The 25,751-nt window shown below is 37.9% G+C and overlaps 1 protein-coding gene across 16 annotated transcripts in view; it reads right to left on the minus strand.

The window, feature by feature from the left end:
- Positions 1-25,751, minus strand: part of CEP112 (centrosomal protein 112) — a 551,317-nt gene that overhangs the window by 482,334 nt on the left and 43,232 nt on the right. For 15 of the 16 annotated variants that reach the window (XM_031657708.1, XM_031657706.1, XM_031657712.1 and 12 more), the window contains exons 5-6: positions 8,910-9,003; positions 6,004-6,081 (exon numbers count right to left, since the gene is read on the minus strand). In XM_031657708.1, coding sequence (XP_031513568.1) covers positions 6,004-6,081; positions 8,910-9,003 — 172 coding nt within the window. The remainder of the gene's footprint in view (positions 1-6,003; positions 6,082-8,909; positions 9,004-25,751) is intronic. The other variant, XM_031657705.1, reaches the window with a different exon arrangement.

The following is a 25,751-nucleotide window of genomic DNA, read 5'->3' on the forward strand; positions in this document are numbered from 1 at the left end:
CAGTTTAATTCTCTATGATCTGAAAAATTATCATCTTAATCATTATAATTATATTGTGAGGTTCTGAAAAATGGTGATGCTTGTTTGTCTCAGGGGACAATCAACTGCCTTCAGATCAGTCTGCAAATTCCATCTCTCCTTCTACAGACAGAAGCTCTGGTGTCAGTTCCAAGTTTGAAGTCTTTCCTATGTCATTTGAGTCTGCCCCTCACATGTACCACTTGGTGTGGTCTGGGACTAGGGCAATAGTTTATATCACAATTCAGTTCTCTAAGACTTCTATGAGACTATGATTTGGGGGATATGTTCCACATGTGTCCACCTTGGAGAAAGACTGGAACTTGTATTGGTTCATACACAGAACTAGCAATCCCCTTCTCCCACTCTTTCCATTCCTGGATTTCCCTGCATACCTCTCTGGCTCTGACAGCTTCTTTCTCAGTCCCACTGGCCAAAATAATGAGGTTCCTTCAGAGTTGGAAGGAACTATTCACAGTTCCATGTGACTAGGCCCACTCTGAGAGCAAAGTATAATAGCAAGTGAAAAGACACAGGAAAAAAATAGTATATAAAATGTTCCTCCCAATTCTTTGTATGAACAGGTTTCTTTTATCTGTTGATCTATCCAAACAGATGGGCGCTAACTGCTGCCCTGAGACCACAATAGCATAGTTTTTCCACTGGGGCTGGTGTAGAGGCAGGGCCAGGAAATTTAAAAAAAAAAAAAAAAAATCCCCTCACATTCTTCCATTCTCCCACTTCTCTGGCCAAAAAGATGGACTGCTCTGTAAGTTTCTGCCATCCACGCCTGCTACACAGTCCCTCAGTTTGGCCCACCATGGAGTCAAAGTTGGGAGTTAAGGAAGAAAAAAACACAAACAGAAAACCAGGAAACTTCCTGCCACTGTATCAGTGATTCTTCATAGTCCAACTTCCCTCTCAATCAGCCTGTTATTATTGACTTTTCAGAGTCCCCAGGTGGTTTGCTTTCTGTATTTTGTCCAGAATTCTTGGTTGTGGGAGAACCTGGCTGTAATAGATTTACTCATGGCCAGAAGTTTACATTCACTTTTAAAACAAATAAATGTCAACTTCTCAAATAAAACTCTGAATATAGTTACACTCCCCAAATGCAAGCTTTGGGGAAAATGCTATAAATACTGTTGTGGCTTTGTTTTTTATGAATAATAAATACTTAATATTTTTAAAAAACACTTAAAATGTTAAGAAAATAAGCGCTTATATTTTACCATGTGGAATTATCAGTTACCATTTTGAGTAGATACTTCCAGATATTTTTATACTCTAGAGAAAGACAAAGAGAATTTGTCTTATCAAAGTATTAATTTTTTATGTAAACCACTCTCATAACTCTTCTTCATTTGGGTAACTTTGTCCTAGTCTCAAAATCTGACACTTTCACTCATTTGTAGAAAACTACAGCTGCATGAGAAGCCTAAAATATCGGAATGTTCAGCTCAGTTTCTCTCCAAGACCATTGTGTAGTATGAAATGGACAGGAGTCAGGCATAGTGGTGTGCACCACTAGCTACTCAAGAGGCTGAGGCAAGAGGATCACTTGAATCCATGAGTTTAAGGCTGCAGTGAGCTATGGTCTTGCCACTGCACTTTAGCCTGGGTGACAGAGCAAGACCCTGTCTCAAAAGAAAAGAAAAGAAAAGGAGAAAAAAGAAAAGAAAAACGGCAGGTTTCTAACCTACATGAAAAAAACCATGAAATTGCCTAAAATAAAACTAGATAAGACAGCTGAAATTACATGCTTACTTAATGAGAACTGTCCCAACTAATCATACCACAAAGTACCCCGTTAATGAACACAACATATTTCCCCTCTCTGTACCTTAAGTAAATTATAATAAAGACCCATGAAGAAGAGGAAAAGAAAAAAAGAAGAGAAAAAAAAGAGAAGAGAAAGGAGGAAAAGGAAAAAATAACAAAGACTACAAATCTATGTATAATTAGAATTGCAAAGAAAATATTATCAATTCAATTACCACACAAGAGTAACAATAACGTAATTTTCTTAGGATAAAAGTTGGTCTTTCTATGTATGGTAATTTTTCTTTTAAACCATCAGTCAGTAATGACCATGATTTTTAGTGATTCAATTTAAAAGCTTCATTCAATGGCAGGTTTCAATTGTGTCAGCAAGCTAATGTTTCCCATCCATTTCTATACCTATAAAGTAGATAAGGGATTTAAATTCAACGGGAACTTGTTTCATGATTGTGATTTTCATTGAATGTTAATATTATACACCTCACTTATCAAAGAAAATTCACAAGCACATTCTAGAAACCAGAATGAACATACTTAGGACTTTTTCCTGCTACCTTAAAACTACAGCACTTTAAAAAGGAAGCTACAAATAATTCCTAGTCAACATCAAAAACTTCCAATATTCCTGACATAGACCTTAAGATATTATATTAATCACAAAATAAATAACAGAATCTAAAACTTGAAAAACCAAATAAGACATATTTTTTAAAGTTTTTTTTTCAAATGGGTACACATAGAGTGTTTCACAATGATCCATGAGTCACTAAAGGGAGAATGTTCCAAAGCCTCCATCCATGCAAGTACTCAGATGAACTTACAAATAGCGCATACCCACAGCACAACCTTTCAGCTTGTGACTTAGAGAGTCAGACACGAAATAGGTATAAAATATATTGAGAAAGCAAGAAAGCGTCACAAAAACTAAATGTTGAAAAGGTTAAATATTAAGAAAAAATACAAGAGAAAAATATCATTGCTAGTTTTTAACAAATAAAGCTCTACTTGAATTATGTATTCCTAGAAAAAATACTAACATACTCCTGGGAAAATAAAGAATATATTTGGGAATTTGATTTCTGGGAAAATAAAGAATATATTTGGGGAAAATTTGATTTTTTAACAAAAACTAGACAATTCAAATTCTACAACATCTAATGCATCAGAATGAAGATGCTGACAAGAACACCAGTATATAAGAAATGTATCCGTAGTCCAGAGCACAAACATTAACTCTAGCTCCTAATGGATCACTCGGAGGAAGAAAGAAAAAAGCCAATCACGCAGTCTCATACAAAACTAAAATCAAAGCAAAATCTAAGCTTTCTAGTAAGTTGGATACTTAAATTATTCTACTGTAATAAAGAGATATAGCTCAGCCTGATTAATGCCTATATGGTATAAATACATAAAAATGCAAGACTTTTATATTTTACACTGTTATTGTATTCTTTGAACAATAAAAATGTGAAACAAAACCCTAGACAGACCTACTTCTAAGGTATTACCTCACAATATCTTAAATATTATGTTTTAATTTTATTATACCAAGAAAGATTTAATTCTCAGAACAGTTAAATAACCGTGAAAAGTACTCTATGTGCTAAGTAATGTATATCATGGTTCAAGTGGCTAAGGGAAAAGGTGAGTTTAAAAGGATAGCTCCAGAATTTTCTTTTCCACTTTGATGTTGCTCTCTGGCAAAAGGAATTTGTCTTTCTGAAGGATTTCCTGTGCTCTTCTCCCACACTGGTAACAGGACTTCCCTCCAATGGCAACTTCCCCTGCACCTTAAAACATGAAAATGTTTTTCTTTTGATTTATTATCCTCCTTTCATCAATTCTACTTCTCTCTTTCTCTAGAAAACTCCCAAAATTAATAGGAGGTCCACATTACTTTAATTTCCTATCCATTTCCCAACCTTCTAACTGTGCCCATTCCACGAGCCAGACATCCTCCCTCACTCTGCTCTCCACCCAGACCTCCTGACTCTCCGAGCTCTCCAAAGACTAGAGCTGTTCTAGTTTCTGGGCGCAGCTGCCTTCTCAAACAGTGTGACTCCAACATATAACTCCAGCTGTTGACTCTCAAGAAACTCTAGGCCTTGAACTACCCCATTAAACCTTACCAGTTTTCAACTCCACTATCTAAATTAAAACCTTTAAAATGGGTCCGCCCTCATCTGACAGTCAATTAACTGACAAAAGGCCAACATTTCCATTTCTCAGAACCAAGCCTTTAGGTGCCCTTCAGTTCAGTCTTTCGATCAGTCACTTAGCACATTTTACTCTCAAAAGTTTTTCCTTTTTACCTTTCCCTCCTCCCGGCAATCATGCTAACATGGAGTCCACTATAAAGACCTAAACAGCCAGGCACAGTGGCTCATGCTTGTAATCCCAGTACTCTGGGAGGCTGACGTGGGCAGATCACCTGAGGGTCAGGAGTTCGAGACCAGCCTGACCAACATGGTGAAATCCCCGTCTCTACTAAAAATACAAAAATTAGCCAGGCATGGTGGCACGCACCTGTAATCCCAGCTACGTGGGAGGCTGAGGCAGGAGGATTGCTTGAACCCAGGAGGCAGAGGTTGCAGTGAGCCACGATAGCACCACTGCACTCCAGCCTGTGCAACACAGGAAGACTCTGTCAAAGAAAAGAAAGAAAGGAAAGAAAGAAAGAAAGAAAGAAAGAAAGAAAGAAAGAGAGAGAGAGAGAGAGAGAGAGAGAGAGAGAGAGAGAGAGAGAGAAAGAAAGAAAGAAAGAAAGAAAGAAAGAAAGAAAGAAAAGAAAGAGAAAGAAAGAGAAAAAAAAAGACCTAAAAGATAATCAGGACCTTTTCTCCATTTCTACTCATATCCAATAGAACTTTCATAATCCCACCAAGTCAATTTCCCTAAAGCACTGCTTTCATTAAAGACCATTATTAGTAGAAAGGTTTTAAGTTTTTTGAAATAACAATCCCTAATGTCAGTGAATAGGTGGAAAATGGACAACTGATATACTGCTGGTGAAGAAAATGGACAACTGATACTGCTGGTTGAAATTGGTATAAACCTTGTACCAAAAGATGTACCAAAGATGTAATATAAGCTAAGAAAGTAACCAAATATGTATAAAAAGACTCTTACAAGGAATTTTACTGCAAAATTACTTATGTTAAACAAACTGGGAGCAACTCAGATGTCCAAAAATAGCAGAACACTTAAAAAGCTTATGGAATATCCATCCAAAAGAAAAATAAATGCTACCATTCACAGTCTTTTATATAGAGTTCTTACAAACTCATATAAAATGTTAAATTGCATATAAGATAGTATTTATAATAAAATTTTATTGAATCTTATAAAAACACACAGAAAAAAAGGGAGGAAAAGATATGTTATATAACAAAATGTTAACACAGGTCTCTGTTGATTTTTATTCCTCTGATTTTTCTACATTTTTCAAACTACAAATTATTTTTACAATAAAACATATTCTAAAATCATTTTAAGCACTTTTTGTTGTTTCCTAAAAGCATTTAAACAGTTAGCATATATGTAAAGTGAAATGAGAAAAAAAACGCCAGAGCTCAATATTGCCTAAAATTTAAAAGCTAAACTTCTCAATTTAGCATTCAAAGCTCCAATGTAATGCAGGCTGACACAGTGCTCACAGATTCCATACATAAATTCTAAACACCCAATCACGACAGCTCACTTACTCCACCACGTCATTCTTAGTGCCTATTTCTGCCACCAATTCCCACCTCCCTCTCTCTCCAAATACTTTCTTGACCCACAGCCTCTATAAACTGCTGTCCGTAACAGCTGCTCATCCATGGGGTCCCCTTGAGTGTTTTTAACCCAAATGGCTGTGTTGCTTCAGGTTCTCCCTTCCCTCCCCTCCACTTAGGGTGACTCACATAACTCATCTTGGTATTCTACCATATACTACCATAAATTATTATTGTTACTTAACTATTTTATATGTATATCTCTTATTTCACACATAAGAAAGTTAGCTTGTTGGGGACAGGGACTATTTTATGTTTGTTCAGAATGTTATTTATTTTCTATACTTAAGCCTTTCTCAAGGCCACACAGTAACAAATGTCTAACATCCAACGTTCACTGAATAAAATCAAATTAGTTCAGATATTATCCACATACAATATGACTTTGACACATCTATATATACACGAAGCAAATACTTTTTTTTACCCCAAGATTCCAACTATTAAGGCGAGCTTCAATGTCACTATCATCCAAAGAAACAGGAGACTTTTTCGAATAAACTTCCTGAAATACAAAAGGGAAAAAGGAAGAGGAGAGGGAGGAAAGAAGGAAGAAATAAAAGAGGAAAAGATGAAAGAGATAAAAGAGGAAAAGATAGAAGAGATAAAAGGGGAAACAAAGAGGAAGGACAGGAAAGAAGGGAGGAAGGAAAGAAGGAAGAAAGGAAGGGAGGAAAGAAGGGAAAGCAGGGAAAGGGAGGGAGGAAAAGAAGAGAAAGAGAGGGGAAGGGAGAGAGAAAAAAAGGACAAAATACATGTCATTCAGCGCCATGAGAGTTTTGTGTGCTTGTCTGGTAATGCTGTATTGCCCTCAGAGGAAAGGATTGGGTTACAACTGAACTAGGGTTCTCAGTTCTTTTTTTTTTTTTTTTTTGAGACAGTTTCACTCTTTTTGCCCAGGCTGGAGTGCAATGGGGCGATCTCGGCTCACCGCAACCTCCGCCTCCCGGGTTCAAGCGATTCTCCTGCCTCAGCCTCCCGAGTAGCTGGGATTACAGGCATGTGCCACCACCCCGGCTAATTTTGTATTTTTAGTAGAGACGGGGTTTCTCCATGTTGGTCAGGCTGGTCTTGAACTCCCGACCTCAGGTGATCCACCTGCCTCGGCCTCCCAAAGTGCTGGGATTACAAGCGTGAGCCACCGCGCCCAGCCTGGTTCTCAGTTCTAAATAATGACTAGTACAGCAGCTTAGGGCTATGAGCTGCCTTAATAATATATTCACACAGTAACTAGATTTCAAAAAGTAAAAGATTAAAAAATAAACCCAGGCTCTTCTCTTTAAGTTCTTTTACAAAAAGTTTTGATTGTGGTATACCACAGTAGCTTTAAAGTGTGTTGTGGGGGGGGAGGGGCGACGTGAAAAGATGAATTATTCTCATAAAAATTAGTTAACAGGAAGTTGTGTGCTTATGTCCAAGAAGCTCTTTGTTCTTAAATTAATTCTCACTCATACACTGAATATAAATAATCTTTGGACTCACATCATAAAAACACAATTATGGCCGGGTGCGGTGGCTCACACCTGTAATCCCAGCACTTTGGGAAGCCGAGGTGGGCAGATCACAAGGTCAGGAGATCAAGACCATCCTGGCTAACACGGTGAAACCCTGTCTCTACTAAAAACACAAAAAATTAGCCAGACGTGGTGGCGGACGCCTGTAGTCCCAGCTACTCGGGAGGCTGAGGCAGGAGAATGGCGTGAACCCGGGAGGCGGAGCTTGCAGTGAGCCAAGATCAGGCCACTGCACTCCAGCCTGGGCGACAGAGCAAGAATCCATCTCAAAAAAAAAAAAAAAAACCACACAATTATGGTGATTCTTTACTTTTTAAAACATAACAATTCCATGCTTTTTTCCCCTCCTGTATAATTTCTGTATTACACATTTAACAGCCCAGATTAAAACTATAATGAACTAGAGACAACCTAAGATCTGTGCCCAGAAATTGACTATGACCAGAAAACCCTAAAAACTTAGAAAGGTAAGTCTGTGGAAGAGAATGGCTAGTTTCCAGCCCAGAAAGAATATTTGAAATTAGATTTTTGATATAGCATTCTCATGCTTTTAGAAAGCTTAATTGCTAACAAACGTACCTATTTATATCTATGATCATTTAAATTAATATGAAGTGATTTTTTTAAATGCACTAAAATGTTCTTCATATTTTACTGAGTTTCTACATTTCTTTTCAATAAAATATTGCATTATTATTATTTATAAAACTATATTAAAATTCATTATCACTTCTACTAGTGGTCCTCTGCTTCTTGTATGCTTTTTCATGAACAAGAATTTCTTAAATAAGAAAATGTACCTGCCTTGCTTATTCTGAGTAAATATAATGATTGTAGTTTATCACTACTGAAAATGTGCTGCCCTTTATATTTTTTAATTCCAAATTATCATTGGATAAAATGCAGTGAGTTATGTTTATAGTGCCATGTGCTAAAACAGTCATGCGTTATACATGCTTTCTCTTGTAACGAAAAGTCACGTAACTCAAGACAGCCAGAGTTAGGCAATAAGACTGGAATAAGCAGGCACAGTGTTCCTCTTTTCAAAGCTAACTGGGGCCGGGCGCAGTGGCTCAGGCCTGTAATCCCAACACTTTGGGAGACTGAGGCAGGCGGAAGGATCACTTGAGGTCAGGAGTTCAATACCACCCTGGCCAACATGGCGAAACCCTGTCTCTACTAAAGATACAAAAATTAGCCAGGCGTGGTGGCACATGTCTGTAGTCTCAGCTACTTGGGAGGCTGAGGCAGGAGAATAGCTTGAACCCGGAAGGCGGAGGTTGCAGTGAGCCAAGATTGCACCACTGCACTCCAGCCTGGGCAACAATGAGACTCCATCTCAAAAAAAAAAAAAAAGCTAACTGGAGTGCTCATTAGCACCTTGTCCAAACCAAATCTATATTGAATAAATAGATGCAAGACAGACAGTCTTATTTCAAGATATACACAGTTTACCTTCATTAGAAAAGCAGTGTTCCCTACTTCACTACAATACCAATTTCTTCTTAATTTTATGATCACCGGGTATATAATTATTTCTATATATATTCTGAATAAAGGGAAAATGTTATTCTTTGTTACACAGGAGAAACAACAGACTGATGAATATAACACATCAGAATCATTGAGGAAGTAGAAGGGATACTACACTATATACCAAACACCCCACTTTCTTTGACATCAGGATGTTCACCAGAATCATCCAACTTTATTCCGTTTTGAAGCCAATCATTGGCACTTCAACAAGTGAAATTAAAACCTTGTTCAGCTATTTTAAAGCAACAAGCAAAAACCAAACAAAAGTAAAATCTAATCTTACACAAATCTTTGGGGTAATATTTTGTCCATCTTCTCTGTGAGTTGGACTCATAGAATGCGATCTCATTCGGAGCTTCCCAGTGTACTGTTCCCTGCTAAGAGACCAAAATAATCAAATCACAATTTGGAGAATTCAGAGGACACAGAGTATTAGAATCTAGGATTACCATTTTTTTTCCCTTGGAAATGAGATGATAGTTTGTATTAACAATGATGTTCCATAGCTGGGCATGGTGGCGAGAACTTGTAATCCCAGCTACTTGGGAAGCTGAGGCAAGGAGAATCGCTTGAGCCTGGGAGGCACAGGTTGCAGTGAGCTGAGATTGTGCCACTGCACTCCAGCGTGGGAGACAGTGCAAGACTCCATCTCAAACAACAACAACAACAACACCACCACAAAAAAAGATGTTCCACATGAAAAAAAAAAAATACAAATAATAACCTTTTTATGTATCATTTCATTTCATTTAAATTATAAGAGGTTACATAAATGCCACAGACTTGCTTATGCAAATGCTGTTTTTAAGTCAGACTAAAATAAATCACCTGCATTTAAATCTTTTCTCCTCCTTTCCCCTTTTCCCAAATGTAAAAAGAGAGAAAACGAAGCACATATTCTATGGGAAGAACATTGTTTCAGGGTCAGCAAACTTGGTTGGATTCATGTTCCACATCAACATGAAGCCTTACAACATATAAAATAACAAAATCTTCACGTAGTTTAAAGTTTCAATTAATTTGAAAGCATGTCAGAAACCACAGGTATATCAAAGTCTTCTATTTAAAAACACACCCTGTTAATTTAGGTAAAATGTGAAATGCAGGGTAAGTAGGAAACCAGTTTAAATGGACTTCATCAGAAAGACTTCTCTCATATAAATATCATATAAAATACATTCTTAAATAGCCTCCTTTAGCCTTATATGATTTTATTCAAACCACTTCAATGAAAGTTCCATAATTATGAACACCTATTCTCTGAACAACGGCTTCAAGATATATGAAATGGAAAATAACCAATATACAATAGATTAAAGTCACTAACATTCAACCACAAACCATATCAGGATTTCCTTTACAAACTGTGACCTACACTAAGTATTTCCAAAAGACAGAATACGAATTCAAAAGACAATATTAAAATGAATGTATTTTGTAATTAAAACTGATAGAATAACATTCCTTAGACGAGTTAATAAGTAATGTAAAATGGCTGAAAAAGCTGTTTTAAAGAGAGCTGTTTATTTTTTATACCCCATTCAGTATCACAAACATCCAAATAGTTAAAAGCAAATGAGAAAAATGGGCAAAGTTAATATTTTGAGTATAATTTTACCAGTCAATGTGCATCAGCTGATATAAGCATTTAAAACTCTATGAGGAGAGGTAACCTGGTATGTCATACTAAGCAGTGGCCTATTCTTCTTTAAGAATAGATTAAATAATCATAAAAAGATCTATACTTAAAAATTGAAAAATGCTTAAATATTAAAATTCTTCTCATAAAAAATACTAATTTAAAAAGGAGCCTGAAATATTTATCTATTTATTGCACAGGGTTGCATACATAAAACAACACACCCTCTTAATTCACTTGTAGCTGTCCTTCTGTACCAACCTTTTTACCCTCACGATAAATTTTCAAAAATGTTATTGGGGCCATGCTCTAACCTGTCATATATTTTCAATCAACTACAATATGACTTGCATTTATCCCAAAAGTGCTATAAGTAAGGTCATCAACAGTCTCCTAGACACTCAAGCAAATGAGTCATAACCTGTCCTTAATTTAGTTGATCTCACTACAACATTAGAGACAGTAGTTTAACGACGCTGCATTCAATGTCTCCATAAAACCATTCTTCTGGCCAGATGCAGTAGCTCACACCTAATCCCAGCACTTTGGGAGGCCAAGGTGGGCCTATTGCTTAAGCTCAGGAGTTTGGCACCAGCCTGGGCAACATGTGAAAAAAAGTAGTCAGTCGGGCTTGGTGGTGCATGCCTGTGGTCCCAGCTACTTGGGATGCTGAGGTAGAAGGATCACTTGAGGCCAGCAGGAGATTGAGGCTACAGTGAGCTGTGATTGTTCCACTGCACTCCAGGCTGGGTGACAGAGTGAGACCCTGTCTAAAAACAAATGAACAAACAAAAACCATTTTTCCATGGTTCTCATCCTATCATTCAGAGATCTCCTTCACAGTAACCTTCACTAGCTTTCTTCGCCCATCCCATACATGCTGTGATCCCAGAGTTCTGTGTCTAAACTAATTTATTTTCATTTTACAAGTTTTCTCTGGATGATCCAATGTATTAATTTTTCAAATAATAAGAGGTTTTGCTTACAAAATGTATATCTGTAGTCCAAATTGCTCTCTTGGCCTCCAAACCCATTACAAATACAAATTGAATAGCCCTACTTCCAATTAAACATGTCCATTATTATTAACTAAACTTATTATGTTACCCCTAATACGTGCTCCAGTGAAGGCCAAGTAATGGAGAGTCATTGCAGAAGCCAGCTTCTTGTGAAGGCATTTGAGCCAACTGAAAGAGGTCAGTATTTGTTAAAATCTGGCTGGCATGAGAAAAACAGGACATTAGGTACAGAAATTTCATTTTCTGCCATGAGACTGTCTCCACCTGGAAACAACTTAAACTCTAAGTAAGTACAAAGGCTGAAATTCAGTGATGGCGCTGGTGGTCGGGGTGAACAGCGAAACAGAAAGTGGGAGAAAAGTTCAACCCTAAAAGCTTTTTTATGAATAACAGGTGCCCCATGCCACACAGAATAGCAAGTCCTGGTGCTTATAAGGACAGCCTACAGTTGATACAGGGGACCTGATCACAGTGAGCTCATAATATGGTACTTGTGCCAGGCAGAAAAGGGGTATCGTGCCTCAATTAATTTCAGGATGCCAAAACCAACATGGAAAGAAAAAATTCAGTACATTTGTAACATTCCCTGACATGCCCTTTGCTACTCTTAAGCCGTAAAACTAGGCGAATATAAATTTTCCCTTTCACTTTTTCCTAATGAGAAAATATTTCAACAGGAATTCACAAACACTAAGTATCAACACTGATTCTTAATACTAGAAAAATATTAACTTATCCCTATACATATAAAGAAATAAGGAATGATATTATACGTATAAAGATATAAAGGCTAAAGGAAGACCAATCAAATGTCCTCCTGTAAAAGAAAATTACTTTACGGGGTGATGTCAGCAAGACTCTCCTTCTCTCAATGGACACATAAATTCAACAACAATACATGGACCAAGATTCCCTTTGTGAGACATCCAGAGACCAGATGAGAGGCTCCTGTACCCCAGGCAAGCATGAAACCAACCACACTGAAGCCAGTAGGAAAATTTGTGGAATCCTCTTGTGCCATAAGCAAGGTTACTTAAGGGACTTGTTGCTGTCTTGCCTGAATCTTAGCTCTGAAAGGAAAGGGTCCCATGTTGGGAACTGCTGAGAACAAAGCCTCCAGTTTGGACTAGTATGCAGTAACTGACCATAGTCCCTTCCACCAGCTCAGAACTAGCAGGTGGAAACCCCCAATCCCAGCTTCTCCCTGGGGAAGGAAAAAATTGAAGCATCTGTCCAACACTCTGGCTTTTGGAAGGGGCTGCCTAAGGGACCGGATTCTGCAGGTACTCACAGAACTGGCATTCTCTAAATGCCTGGGGACCACTGAGAACAAAGGTGGTGGTTTGAACTAGTAAGCACTCATGGCCAGAGCTCCTACCCCTGGCTCAGCATAACACAATTAGAAAAGCTCATGGTCCACAGCTTCTCCCTGGGGAGGAAAAGAGAAGACTAAAGCATATATCCAACATTCAGACTCTTGGGGGACTGCCCAAGGAACTGGTTTCTGTCTCATCTGTCTTGAAGCACTGGTGGGATGCAGCATAAACTAAGTGCCTAGGGGCAGCTGAAAATAAAAGAGCAAGTAATAACCAAAAAAGGATTGAGCCAGTGTGCTACTAGCTTCAGAAGGCCCATAGTACAAGACACAGAATAAGAAGGAACAAGAGATTATGATCTCCTAAAAACAGAAACCAGCAAATCCCACTACTTAGAAATTCACACACGGAAGTCCAGAGAAGACATATCCACAGAAAAAGTTTATGAGGACCCCAGAATCTCTACTCAGGCCAATTCTTGAAGGTTTGCCCCTGTACAAAGCCAGTCCATAAAGACGGGGAGAAGTGGCTATTTTTCAAATATGTACACATTAATAAAAAGGATCAAGGAAAATAAAAATGGCCCAAAGAAAGGAACGAAATAAATCTCCAGAAACCAACCCTAAAAAAATGAAGGTAGATGGATTAGCTGATAAGAATTAAAAATAACCATAATCAAAATTTCAATAAGCTTAGGATAAATTATGCACAAACAAAATGAGTATTTTAACAAACAAAATATTTTTAAAGAGAAAAATCTGAGGGCTGAAGAATACAATAACTTGAACTAAAAACTTATCTAGAGGGGCTCAACAGCAGCCTTGATCAAGTACAAGAAAGAATCAGTAAACTCAAAGACAGGACATTTGAAATTATACATTCCACAGAGCAAAAATATTTTTTAAAAGACTGAAGAAAACATAGGAAACTTATGAGACACTATCAAGCAGGCCAATTTACATATTACTAAAGTCAGAGAAAGAGAAGAGAGGTAAAAGCAGTAAGCTTATTTAAAGAACTAATCTGAGGAGAAAAATGGACATCCAGATTTATGAAGCTCAAAGAATCCCAAGTAGGTTGAATGTAAAGAGATCTACACCAGGACACATTATAATCAAATTGCCAAATGTCAAGGAGAAAAAAAGAATTTTGAAATCAAAGAGAGAAAAGCAACTCATTACATACAAAGGAAACTCATAAAACTGGCAACGGATTTTTCAACAGAAACTTTATAGACCAGGAGAGAATGGGATGATATATTCAAAGTACTGAAAGAGAAAAACTGCCAATCAAGGATATTATTATATACCATGCAAGTCTGTCCTTTAAAAATGAAAGAGCGATATGGTCCCAGACAAACAAAAGTTGAAGGAGTTCATCACCACTACACTTGACTTAAAAGAAATTCTAAAGGGAGTTCTTCAAGTTGAAATGAAAGGACACTAGTTAGTAGCATGAAAACGCATGAAAATATGAAACTCACTGATAAAAGTAATTATATATAAAATACAGATTACTCTATTGATGTAATAGTGGTTCATTAAACTTTAATATAAAAATTAAAAGATGAAAGTCTTAAAAATAACTGTAACTGTTACCGAAACACCAGGGGTCCAGTCTAGGTCCCATTGCTCACCGCATAGAAAGCCAATCAATGAGACAATGAGTATTGTTAGGGAAGAAGGCTTTATTTGGGCACTGCAGCCAAGGAGATGGGAGATCAGTATCAAATCCATCTCCTCGCCCAACTAAAATTAGTTTATATAGCAGGGAAGAAATATAACTAAATGTGGGAAAACAGGAATTAGGGAATGGTAAGGAAGAGGAGTTCGTCAACAGGAAGCAGGTGGTTGGTTAGGCAATCATGATAGGTGAGGGGTCTGGCATAACGTTGTCTAGATGCCATGATCTGGTAAGTTTCAGTTCCTTGATACTATCTGGGATAACAGATGGTTGGTTTCCAGAGAAAGGAACTCAATTAAGACAAACGTTAACTTTCTCGAGTGTGAAGACTGGGAGGGTTAATTACTGTGTTTATTCAAAAAAAAATAAACATCCATTTTATGGGACAACTTGGATGGTTTCATATCACACAATAATTTGTTAATGAATACAGAATATTAAAAGGTGAAAATTGGGACATTAATAACATAAAGTGTGTGAGTGAGTAAAAAGTATTGAATGTTTTAATACAATCGAAGTTACCAGCTTAAATAGGTTGTTACAACTATAAGATGATTTATGTAAGCCTTATGGTAACATAAATTTTTTAAATATAGTAGGTACACAAAATATAAAGAAAAGGAATCAAAGCAAACTACAACAACAAAAATCATCAAATCAAAAGGAAATATAAGGAAGAAATGAACAAAAGGAACTATATAACAGAAAGCAATTAACGAAATGATGTATTAAAGTCCACAAATGTGTGAAAATTAAACAACAAATTCTCATCAACCAATGAGTCAAACAAGAAAGGAAAATAAAGGAAATTAGAAAATATCTTCAGACAAATGAAAACAAAAACACAACACACCAAAATGTGTAGGATTCAGTGAAAGCAGTGCTAAGAGGAAAATTTACACCTGTAAAAGCTTACATTAAAAAAGAAAAAAAACTCAAATCAACAACCTAGATGTACACCTTAAGGAACTAAAAAAAGAACAAACTAACTGAAAGCCAGCAGATTGAAGTAAATATTAATAGTAAGGATTAGAGCAGGAATAAAACAGAAAATAGAAAAAACAGAAAATGAAACTAAGAGTTGATTAATTGAAATTGAAGTTGATTAATTGAAATGATCAACAAAGTTGAAAAACCTTTGGCTACATAGAATAAGAAAAAAGGAGAGAAGACTAAACAACTAAAATCAGAAATGAAAGATAAGACATTACACTCAATCTAACAGAAATAAAAAGAATGACTGGGTGCAGTGGCTCATTCCTGTAATCCCAACACTTTGGGAAGCTAAGGCAGGAGGATTGCTGGAGCCCAGGAGTACATGACCAGCCTCAGCAACAAAGTGAGCCTCATTTCTACAAAATTAAAAAATAAAAAAAATTAGCTGGATGTGGTGGCACACACCTGAGGTCCCAGCTACTTGGGAGGATGAGGTAGAATTGGTTCAGCCCAAGAAGTCAAGGCTGCAGTGAGCAGTGATTGCACCACTGTGCTCCAGCCTGGGTGACAGAGCGAGAACCTATCTCAAGAAAAAAAAAAAAGTAATAAAAAGAACTGTAAGAAAGTACTATGAGCAACAGTATGCCAATGTATTGGATAACCCAGATGAGATGAACAAATTACTTGAAATGCAAAACCTACCAAGATTGAATCATGAAGAATAGAAAATATGAACAGACCAATAATTAGTAAGGAAACTGAATCAGTAATTAAAAATCTCCCAACCAAGAAAAGCCCAGAACCAGATGGCTTCACTGGTGAATTCCACCAAACATTTGAGAAGTAATGCCAATCCTCCTCAAACTCATTCAAAACACTGAAGAAGAGGGAATACTCCAAATTCATTTTACAAAGGCAGCATTACCCTGATACCAAAACCAGACAAAGACACTACAATAAAGGAAAATTACAAGCCAATATACCTGAAGAACATAGATGCAAAAATCCTCAACAAAATACTAGCAAACTGAATTTCATGGCACATTAAAAGAATCATACACCATAATCAAGTGGGATTTATCCCTAAGATGCCAGGATGGTACAATATATGCTAAACAATAAATGTGACACCCCACATTAACAGAATGAAGAACAGAGATTATACGATCATTTGGATCGATGCAGAAAAAGTCTGACAAAATTCAACATTCTTTTATGATAAAAACTCAATAAATTAAGTACAGAAGGAATGTACATCAAAATAACAAAATGCATATAGGACAAAGCCCATACCTAGCATAATACTCAGACAGTGAAAAGCTAAAAAAGCTTTTCCTCTAAGATCAAGAACAAGGCAAGAAGGCTCACTCTCACCACCAATTAAACAGTACAGAAGTCCTAGCCAGAGTAGTCAGGCAAGAAAAAAGCATCCAAATCAGAAAGTAAAAAGGAAAATGGTTTCTATTTGCAGATGACATAATCATATATGCAGAAAACCCTAAAGACTGCATTAAAAAACTATTTAAACTAATAAATGAATTCAGTAAAATTTCAGGATACAAAACCAACATACAAAAATCAGTAGCACTTCTATACACTAACAATGAATTATCCAAAAAGAAATCAAGAAAGCAATCCTATTTACTGTTGTTTTTGCTCTTGCTGCCCAGGCTGGGGTGCAATGGTGCAATCTCGGCTCACTGCAACCTCTGCCTCCTGGGTTCAAGCGATTCTCCTGCCTCCTGAGTGGCTGGGCTTACACACACGTGAAACCACGCCTGGCTAATTTTTTTTTTTTTTTTTTTTTTGTATTTTTAGTAGAGTTGGGGTTTTACCATGTTGGTCAGGCTGGTCCAAACTCCTGACCTCAAGTGATCTGCCTACCTCAGCTTCCCAAAAGTGCTGGGATTACAGGCATGAGCCACTGTGGCCAGCCCTAAGTTGATTCTTGAAGGCTCTTTTCTATACAATCTTGATGGGCATTTTGAGTACTATTTCTTTATTGCTTCTCCAGTGTCTGTTTGTTTCCTCTTGGAATTCGTATTATTCTGTATTGGGGATTTTGAATCTATATTCTTCATCTCTTATACTTTCATTTGTTATAGCCATCTTTTTATGCTTTCCTTTGTTTTCTCAGAGAATTTTTTGAGCTGGTTTTCTAATTCACTGATTTGATTTTCTATAATATTTAATCTGCTGTTTTCTGTTTCCATTGTGATTTTCAGATTTAGTAATCATGTTTTTCAATTGTAAGCACATTTTTATGATCAGACTGTTCATCCCCTTTTCACATATGAAATGTCTACCTGAATCACATTGAAAACAAAAATTAAATAAACGTTTAGAAGCTTCCCTTTTTAAAATAATTTTTTTCTTTTATTTATTGTAGTAAAAATACACAACATAAGATCTACTTGAGATTTTAAGGGTATACCACAGTATTGTAGCTATAATCACAGTGTTGTGCAGCAGATCTCTCGAACATTTTCATCTTCTGTACCTGAAATTTTATATGCATTGAACAGCAACTCCCCATTTTCCCCTTCTGTAAGCCCCTGGCAGCTACCATTCTACTCTCCTCTTCTAAGGGTTTGACTACTATATCGTATTTATCCTATTGTGATTGGCTATTTAACTCAGCAAAAGTCTTCCAGCTTCATCTATCTTGTCACATATGATAGCATTTCCTTTCATTAATGTTGAATAATATTCTATTATATCTATATACCATATTTTGTTACTCCCTTCATTTGTAGATGAACATATAGGTTGTTTCCACATCTTTACTATTGTGAATAATGCTGCAGTGAACACAGGAGTACAGATAGCTTTCTGAGACCCTGATTTCATTTTCTTTAGCTTTATACCCAGAAGAGGGATTTGCTGGATCGTAAGGTAGTTCTATTTTTGATTTTTTGAGGAACTTCCATACTGTTTTCCATAATGGCTATATCAATTTATGCTCCTACCAACAGTGGACAGAGATTCCCTTTTCTCCAAATCCTGGACAACACTTGATATCTTTTCTCTTTTTGATAATAGTCATTCTAACAGGTATGAGGCATATGTGGTTTTGATTTGCATTTTGCTGATGATTTCTGATGTTGAACATTTTATATATTTGTATATCCACTTTGGAGACACATGTATTCAAGTTCTTTGCCCATTTTAAACTTGGGTTGTTTTGGGGTAATTGAATTGTTTGGGTATTTTACATAGATTGAATATTAACCTAGTATCACATATGTGGCTTGCAAATATTTTATCTGATTCTGTAGCTTGTCTCTTCACTCTGTTGATTGTTTGCTGTGCAGGAGATTGTTAGATTGATAAAATCCCATTTATCTATCTTTGCTTTAGTTGCCTGTGTTTTGGGGTCATATCTAAGAAATTACTGCCTAAACCAATGTCAAGAAGCTTTCCCCCTATGTTTTTTTCTAGTCGTTTACAGTTTCAGATCTTATGTTTAAGTCTTTAATCCATTTCTAATTGATTTGTGTGTATGGTGCAAGATAAGGGCCAAATTTTCTTTTTCTGTGTGTGGACTTCTGGTTTTCCTAACACCACTTATTGAAGTGATTATCCATTAATCATTGTGTGTTCTTGGCACCTTTGTCAAAGATCAGTTGACTGTAAATGCATGGGTTTATTTCTGGGCACTTTATTTTGTTCCAGTGGTCTATATGTCTGTATTTATGCCAATATCACACTGTTTCAATTACTATAGATTTGTAATATATTTTGAAATCAGGAAGTATCATTTCTCCAGCTTATGTTCTTCTTGCTTAAGATTGCTTTGGCTATTTGGAGTCTTTTGTGATTCCATATGAATTTTAGGATTTTTTTTTTTAATTGCTGTGAAAAAAGCCACTGGAGTTTTGATAGGGATTGCATTGAATTTGTAGATTGCTTTGTGTACGGACATTTTAACAATATTAATTCTTCCAATCCATGAGCACAGGATATCTTTTCATTTATCTGTGTCTTCAGTTTCTTTCACTGATGTTTCATAGTTTTCAGTGTATAGATCTTTTACACCTTTGGTTAAATTTATTCCTAGGTATTTTATTTGATTTTTGTTGCCTAATGGATTATTTCAGCTGTGTATGAAACAGAAGAAATCAAGAGAAATAAAATAGAGAAGACAGGCTCAGATTTCAAGCAGGGTCCAGAGATATATTCGTATGTCCAAAATAGGACATATAAGATCGTAAAAGCAAATTATTTTTCATTCTTAGCTTCTTCCACTAGCAAAAGGCTCTGAAGGAAGAAACAAACTGAGGGCAAAGGTCAAATCCAAGGTTTTGCTAGTAAAATATGGACTCAGGATCAAAATTGCAAGGACACATCTTTAAACACTTGGTTAAGACCTCAGAAAGATTTGGGCAATGCCTGAAAAAGGCAAAACAAAAAGGCTTCTAAACATTTCCATGTTGTACCTCTTAGAAGCTCTCTGACAGGTAAGAGGGATTCTAAGAATCATAAGGGTATTGTACCACAGCATCCTGATTCTTGGACCAAAACAGAAGAAGCCTGTCTCAAAGAAATTTGTGAATATGGTATTTGTCTAATGGAATGGATTATAATTTGATACACAGCTGCAAAATTTTTAAAGGAATTATAGCTTTATTTGAAAGAGTTCAGGGCGGAGCAAGATGGCCGAATAGGAGCAGCTCCAGTCTCCAACTCCCAGCGCCAGCGACACAGAAGACCGGTGATTTCGGCATTTTCAACTGAGGTACTGGGTTCATCTCACTGGGAGTGCGGATGGTCGGTGCTAGTCAGCTGCTGCAGCCCGACCAGCGAGCTGAAGCGGGGCCGAGGCATTGCCTCACCTGGGAGGCATAGGGAAAGAATCCCTTTTCTAGCCAGGGAACTGAGACACACAACACCTGGAAAATCCCGGGTAACTCCCACCCCAATACTGCGCTTTGAGCAAACGGAGCACACCAGGAGATCATATCCCACACCTGGCGGGGAGGGTCCCCACACCTGGAGCCTCCCTCGTACTATCACAGCAGTCCTGTGATCTACCCGGCAAGGCAGCAGCAGGAGGCTGGGGAGGGGCCTGCCATTGCTGAGGCTTAAGTAGGTAAACAAAGCTGCTGGGAAGCTCGAGACTGGGTGGAGCTCACAGCAGCTCAAAGGAAACCTGCCTATGGGCGGCTCCACCTCTGGGGGCAGGGCACAGTAAACAATAACAAAGCAGCAGACACCTCTGCAGGCGCATGCTTGACTCTGTCTGACAGCTTTGAAGAGGAAGCTGAGTGGATCTCCCAGCACGGAGGTTGAGATCACAGAGAAGGACAGACTCCCCTGCTCAAGCAGGTCCCTGACCCCTGAGTAGCAGCCTAACTGGGAGACATCCCCACTGGGGGCAGTCCTGACACCCCACACCTCACAGGGTGGAGGTACACCACTGAGAGGAAGCTTCCCAAAGCAAGAATCGAACCCAGCTACACTGGCTGTTCAGGGAAATATTTATCTTCTGCAGCCTCTGCTGCTGATGCAGGCAAACAGGGTCTGGGTGGACCTCAAGCAATCTCCAACAGACCTACAGCTAGAGGTCCCTGACTGTTGAAGAAAACTCTCAAACGGGAAGGACATACCTACACACTAAAACCCCATCAGTACATCACCATCATCAAAAAGACCAGAGCGAGATAAAACCACAAAGATGGGGGAAAAGCAGGGCAGAAAAGCTGGAAATTCAAAAATAAAGGCGTATCTCCCCGGCAAAGGAGTGCAACTCATGCGCCAGCGGATCAAAGCTGAATGAGGAGAATGACTTTGTGAGATGAGAAAGGCTTCAGTCATCAAATTTCTCAGAGCTAAAGGAGGAATTCACGTGCCAAGCATAAAGAAACTAAAATCTTGAAAAGTCGGAAGAATTGATGAAACAAAATGAAAATTAATGCACAGAGAGAAGGTCCTCCGCCGGGAAATAGAAAAAGTCGCTCATGACCACGAGAGAAATCACGGTGACAAATCTGAAAACTCTTTCCGGCACCGATCGCTGGAAGAATATCGGCGTTGAGGGATCAAATGAATAGAGAAATAAAACGAGAAAAATCGCGCGTAAGGCTCAAATGCGGATTATCACGACAAATCTCCGATCTGGTCGGGAGTGCAAAGTAAAGAGAGCGTCGTTCAGTTCGGCTTTCACTAGGATATCATCAGAGAACTGCTCGTCGAACAGAATAACAATTTAAATCCGAACAGAAGCGCCCATAAAGATACTCTCGAGAAGAATAGCTCAAGACACATAATTGCCAGATTGCAAGTTGAAATGAAGGAAAAAAATCTTAAGGGCAGCCAGCAGAGAGAAAAGGTGAGGTTACCCACAAAGGGGAAGCCCATCAGACTCACCTTGAGATCTCTCGTAGAAACTCTACAAGCCAGAAGAGTGGGGAGGCCAGTATTCCAGCATTCTTAAAAGAAAGAATTTTACAAACCCCAGAAATTTCATATCAATAAATAAGTTTCATAAGTGAAGGAGAAATAAAATCCTTTACAGATAAAGCAAATGCTTAGAGATTTTGTCCTGCACTGGGCCTGCCTTACAAAGAGACCCTGAAGGAAGCACTAAACATGGAAAAAGGAACAACTTGATTTACCAGCCATCTCAAAACATGCCAAAATGTAAAAAGACCACCAAAGGGCTAGGAAGAAACTGCATCAACTAATGAGCAAAATAACCAGTTAATATCATAATGGCAGGATCAAGTTCATAACAATTAACCTTAAATGTAAATGGACTAAATGCTCCCAATTAAAGGCCTGAACTGGCAAACTGGATAAAGAGTCAAGACCCATCAGTCTGCTGTATTCAGAGACCCACATCTCACACGCAGAGACATACATAGGCTCAAATAAAGGGATGGAGGAAGATTTACCAAACAAATGGAGAACAAAAAAGCGGGGGTTGCAATACTAGTCTCTGATAAAACAGACTTTAAACCATCAAAAGATCAAAAGAGACAAAAGAAGGCATTACATATTAGTAAAAGGGATCAATTCAACAGGAAGAGCTAACTATCCTAAATATATATGCACTTAATATAGGAGCACCCAGATTCATAAAGCAAGTCCTTAGGGCACACAAAGGAGACTTAGACTCCCATACAATAATAATGGGGAGACTTCAACCTCACTGTCAACATTAGACAGATCAGCGAGACAGAAAGTTAAAGGATATCCAGGAATTGAACTCATCTCTGCAGCAAGCAGACCTAATAGACATGTGAACTCTCCACCCCAAATCAATAGAATATACATTCTTCTCAGCACCACATCGTACTTACTCCAAAGATTGACCCACGTAATTGGAAGTAAAAGCCTCCTCAGCAATGTACAAGAACAAAATTATAACAAACTGTCTCTCAGACCACAGTGCAATCAGAAACTAGAACTCAGGACTAAAACTCCAATCAAAACCGCTCAACTACATGGAAACTTAACAACCTGCTCCTGAATGAATGACTACTGGGTACATATATATGAAATAGAGGCAGAAATAAAGATCTTCTTTGAAACCAATATTGAGAACAAAGGTACAACATACCAGAATCTCTGAGGACATTTAAAGCAGTGTGTAGAGGAAATTTATAGCACTAAATGCCCACAAGAGAAAGCAGGAAAAGATCAAAAGAATTGACACTCTAACTTATGCAATTAAAAAGAACTAGAGAAGCAAGAGCAAACACATTCCAAAGCTAGCAGAAGGCAAAAAGAAATAACTAAGATCAAGAGCAGAACTAGAAGAGGAGATAGAGAACACAAAAAACCACTCCAAAAATCAATGAATCCAGGAGTTGGTTTTGAAAAAAGATCAACAAAATTGACAGACCACTAGCAAGACTAATAAAAAGAAGAAAAGAGAGAGAGAAAGAAATCAAATCGGCCTTGATTAAAAATGATAAAGGGGATATCACCACCCGACCCACAGAAATACAAACTACCATCAGAGAATACTATATAAACACCTCACGCCAAAATAAACTGGAAAATCTAGAAAGAAATGGATAATTTCCTGGACACTTACTCTTCCAAGACTAAACCAGGAAGAAGTTGAATCCCTGAATAGACCAATAGCAGGCTCTGAAATTGAGGCAACAATTAATAGCCTACCAGCAAAAGTCAGGACCAGATGGATTCACAGCTGAATTCTACCAGAGGTATAAGAGGAGGAGTTGGTACCATTCCTTCTGAAACTATTCCAATCAATAGAAAAAGAGGAATCCTCCCTAACTCATTTTATGGGGCCAACATCATCCTGATACCAAAGCCTAGCAAGAATACAACAAAAAGAAAATTTTAGACCAATATCCTGATGAACATCGATGCAAAAATCCTCAATAAAATACTGGCAAACCCAGTTCAGCAACATCAAAAGCTTATCCACCATGATGAAGTAGGCTTCATCCCTGGGATGCAAGGTAGTTCAACGATACGCAAATCAATAAACATAATCCAGCATATAAACAGAGAGACCAAAGACAAGAACCACATGATTATCTCAATAGATGCAGAAAGGCTTTGACAAAAATTCAACAGCCCTTCATGCTAAAAGCAGCTCAATAAATTCGGTATTGATGGGCATTACCTCAAAATAATAAGAGCTGTTATGACAAACCACAGCCAATATCATACTGAATGGGCAAAACTGGAAAAGAGTCCCTTTGAGGTGGCACAAGACAGGGATGCCCTCTCTCCACCCTCCTGGTCAGCATAGTGTTGGAAGTTCTGGCTAGGGCAATCAGGCAAGAGAAATCAAGGAATTCAGTTAGGAAGCGAAGAGATCAAATTGTCCCTCTTTGCAGATGACATGATTGTATATTTAGAAAAACCCCATTGTCTCAGCCCAAAATCTCCTTAAGCTGATAAGCAACTTCAGCAAAGTCTCAGGATACAAAATTAATGTGCAAAATCCACCAAACATTCTTATACACCAGTAACAGACAAACAGAGAGCCAAATCAGGAATGAACTTCCATTCACAGTGCTTCAAAGAGAGACCAAAATACCTAGAGATCAACTTCCAAGGGATGTAAAGGGACCTCTTCAAGGAGAACTACAAACCACTGCTCAGTGAAGTAAAAGAGGGACTACAAACAAATGGAAGAGACACCATGCTCATGGATGGGAAAGAGTCAATGCTCGTGAAAATGGCCATACTGCCCAAGGTATTTATAGATTCAATGCCATCCCCATCAAACTACCAATGAGTTTCTTCACAGAATTGGAAAAACTGCTTTAAAGTTCATATGGAACCAAAAAAGAGCCATCTCAAAGAAACAATCCTAAGTCAAAAGAACAAAGCTGGGTATCAAGCTACCCTGACTTCAAACTATACTACAAAGGCTACAGTAACCAAAACAGCATGGTACTGGTACCAAAACAGAATATAGACCAATGGAACAGAACAGAGTCCTCAGAAATAATACCACACATCACAACCATCTGATCTTTAGCAAACCTAGAGAAGCAAGAAATGGAAAGGGTTCCCTATTTAATAAATGTGCTGGGAAAATTGGCTAGCCATAAGTAGAAATGAAACTGGATCCTTTCCTTACTCCCTTATCTGAAAATTAATTCAAGATGGATTAGAGACCAAATGTTAGACCCTAATACCATAAAATCACAGAGGAAAACCTAGGTAGTACCATTCAGGACATAGGCATGGGCAAAAGACTTCATGTCTAAAACACCAAAAGCAATGGCAGCAAAAGCCAAAATTGACAAATGGGATCTCATTAAACTAAAGAGCTTCTGCACAGCAAAAAGAAACACATCAGAGTGAACAGGCAGCCTACAGAATGGGAGAAAGTGCAATCTACTCTCATCTGACAAAGGCTAATATCAGAACCACAAAGGAATTCAAACAAATTTTGCAAAGAAAAACAACCCCATCAAAAAAGTGGGCAAAGGATATGAACAGACATTTCTCAAAAAGAAGACATTCATACAGCCAACAAACACATGAAAAAATGCTCATCATCACTGGCCATCAGAGAAATGCAAATCAAAACCACAATGAGATACCATCTCACACCAGTTAGAATGAATTAAATTTCAAAAGTCAGGAAACAACAGGTGCTGGAAGGGATGTGGAGAAATAGGAACACTTTTACACTGTTGGTGGGATTGTAAACTAGTTCAACCATTATGGAAAACGGTATGGCGATTCCTCAAAGGATCTGAACTAGATGTACCATAGCGTTGTCATCCCAGTACTGGGTATATACCCAAGGATTGCAAATTATGCTGCTATAAAGACACATGCACGTATGTTTTATTGCAGCACTATTCCACAATAGCAAAGACTTGGAGATCAACCCAAATGTCCATCAGTGACAGGCTGGTTGAAATGTGGCACATATACACCATGGGGGATACTATGCAGCCATAAAAGGATGAGTTTGTGTCCTTTGGCAGGACATGGATGCAGCAAGGTCATGTTCTTAGCAAACTATCACCAAGACAGAAAACCAAACACCATGTTCTCACTCCTTAGGTGGGAACTGAACAATG

This window comes from Papio anubis, chromosome 17 (genome assembly GCF_008728515.1).
Source record: "Papio anubis isolate 15944 chromosome 17, Panubis1.0, whole genome shotgun sequence".
NCBI lineage: Eukaryota > Metazoa > Chordata > Mammalia > Primates > Cercopithecidae > Papio > Papio anubis.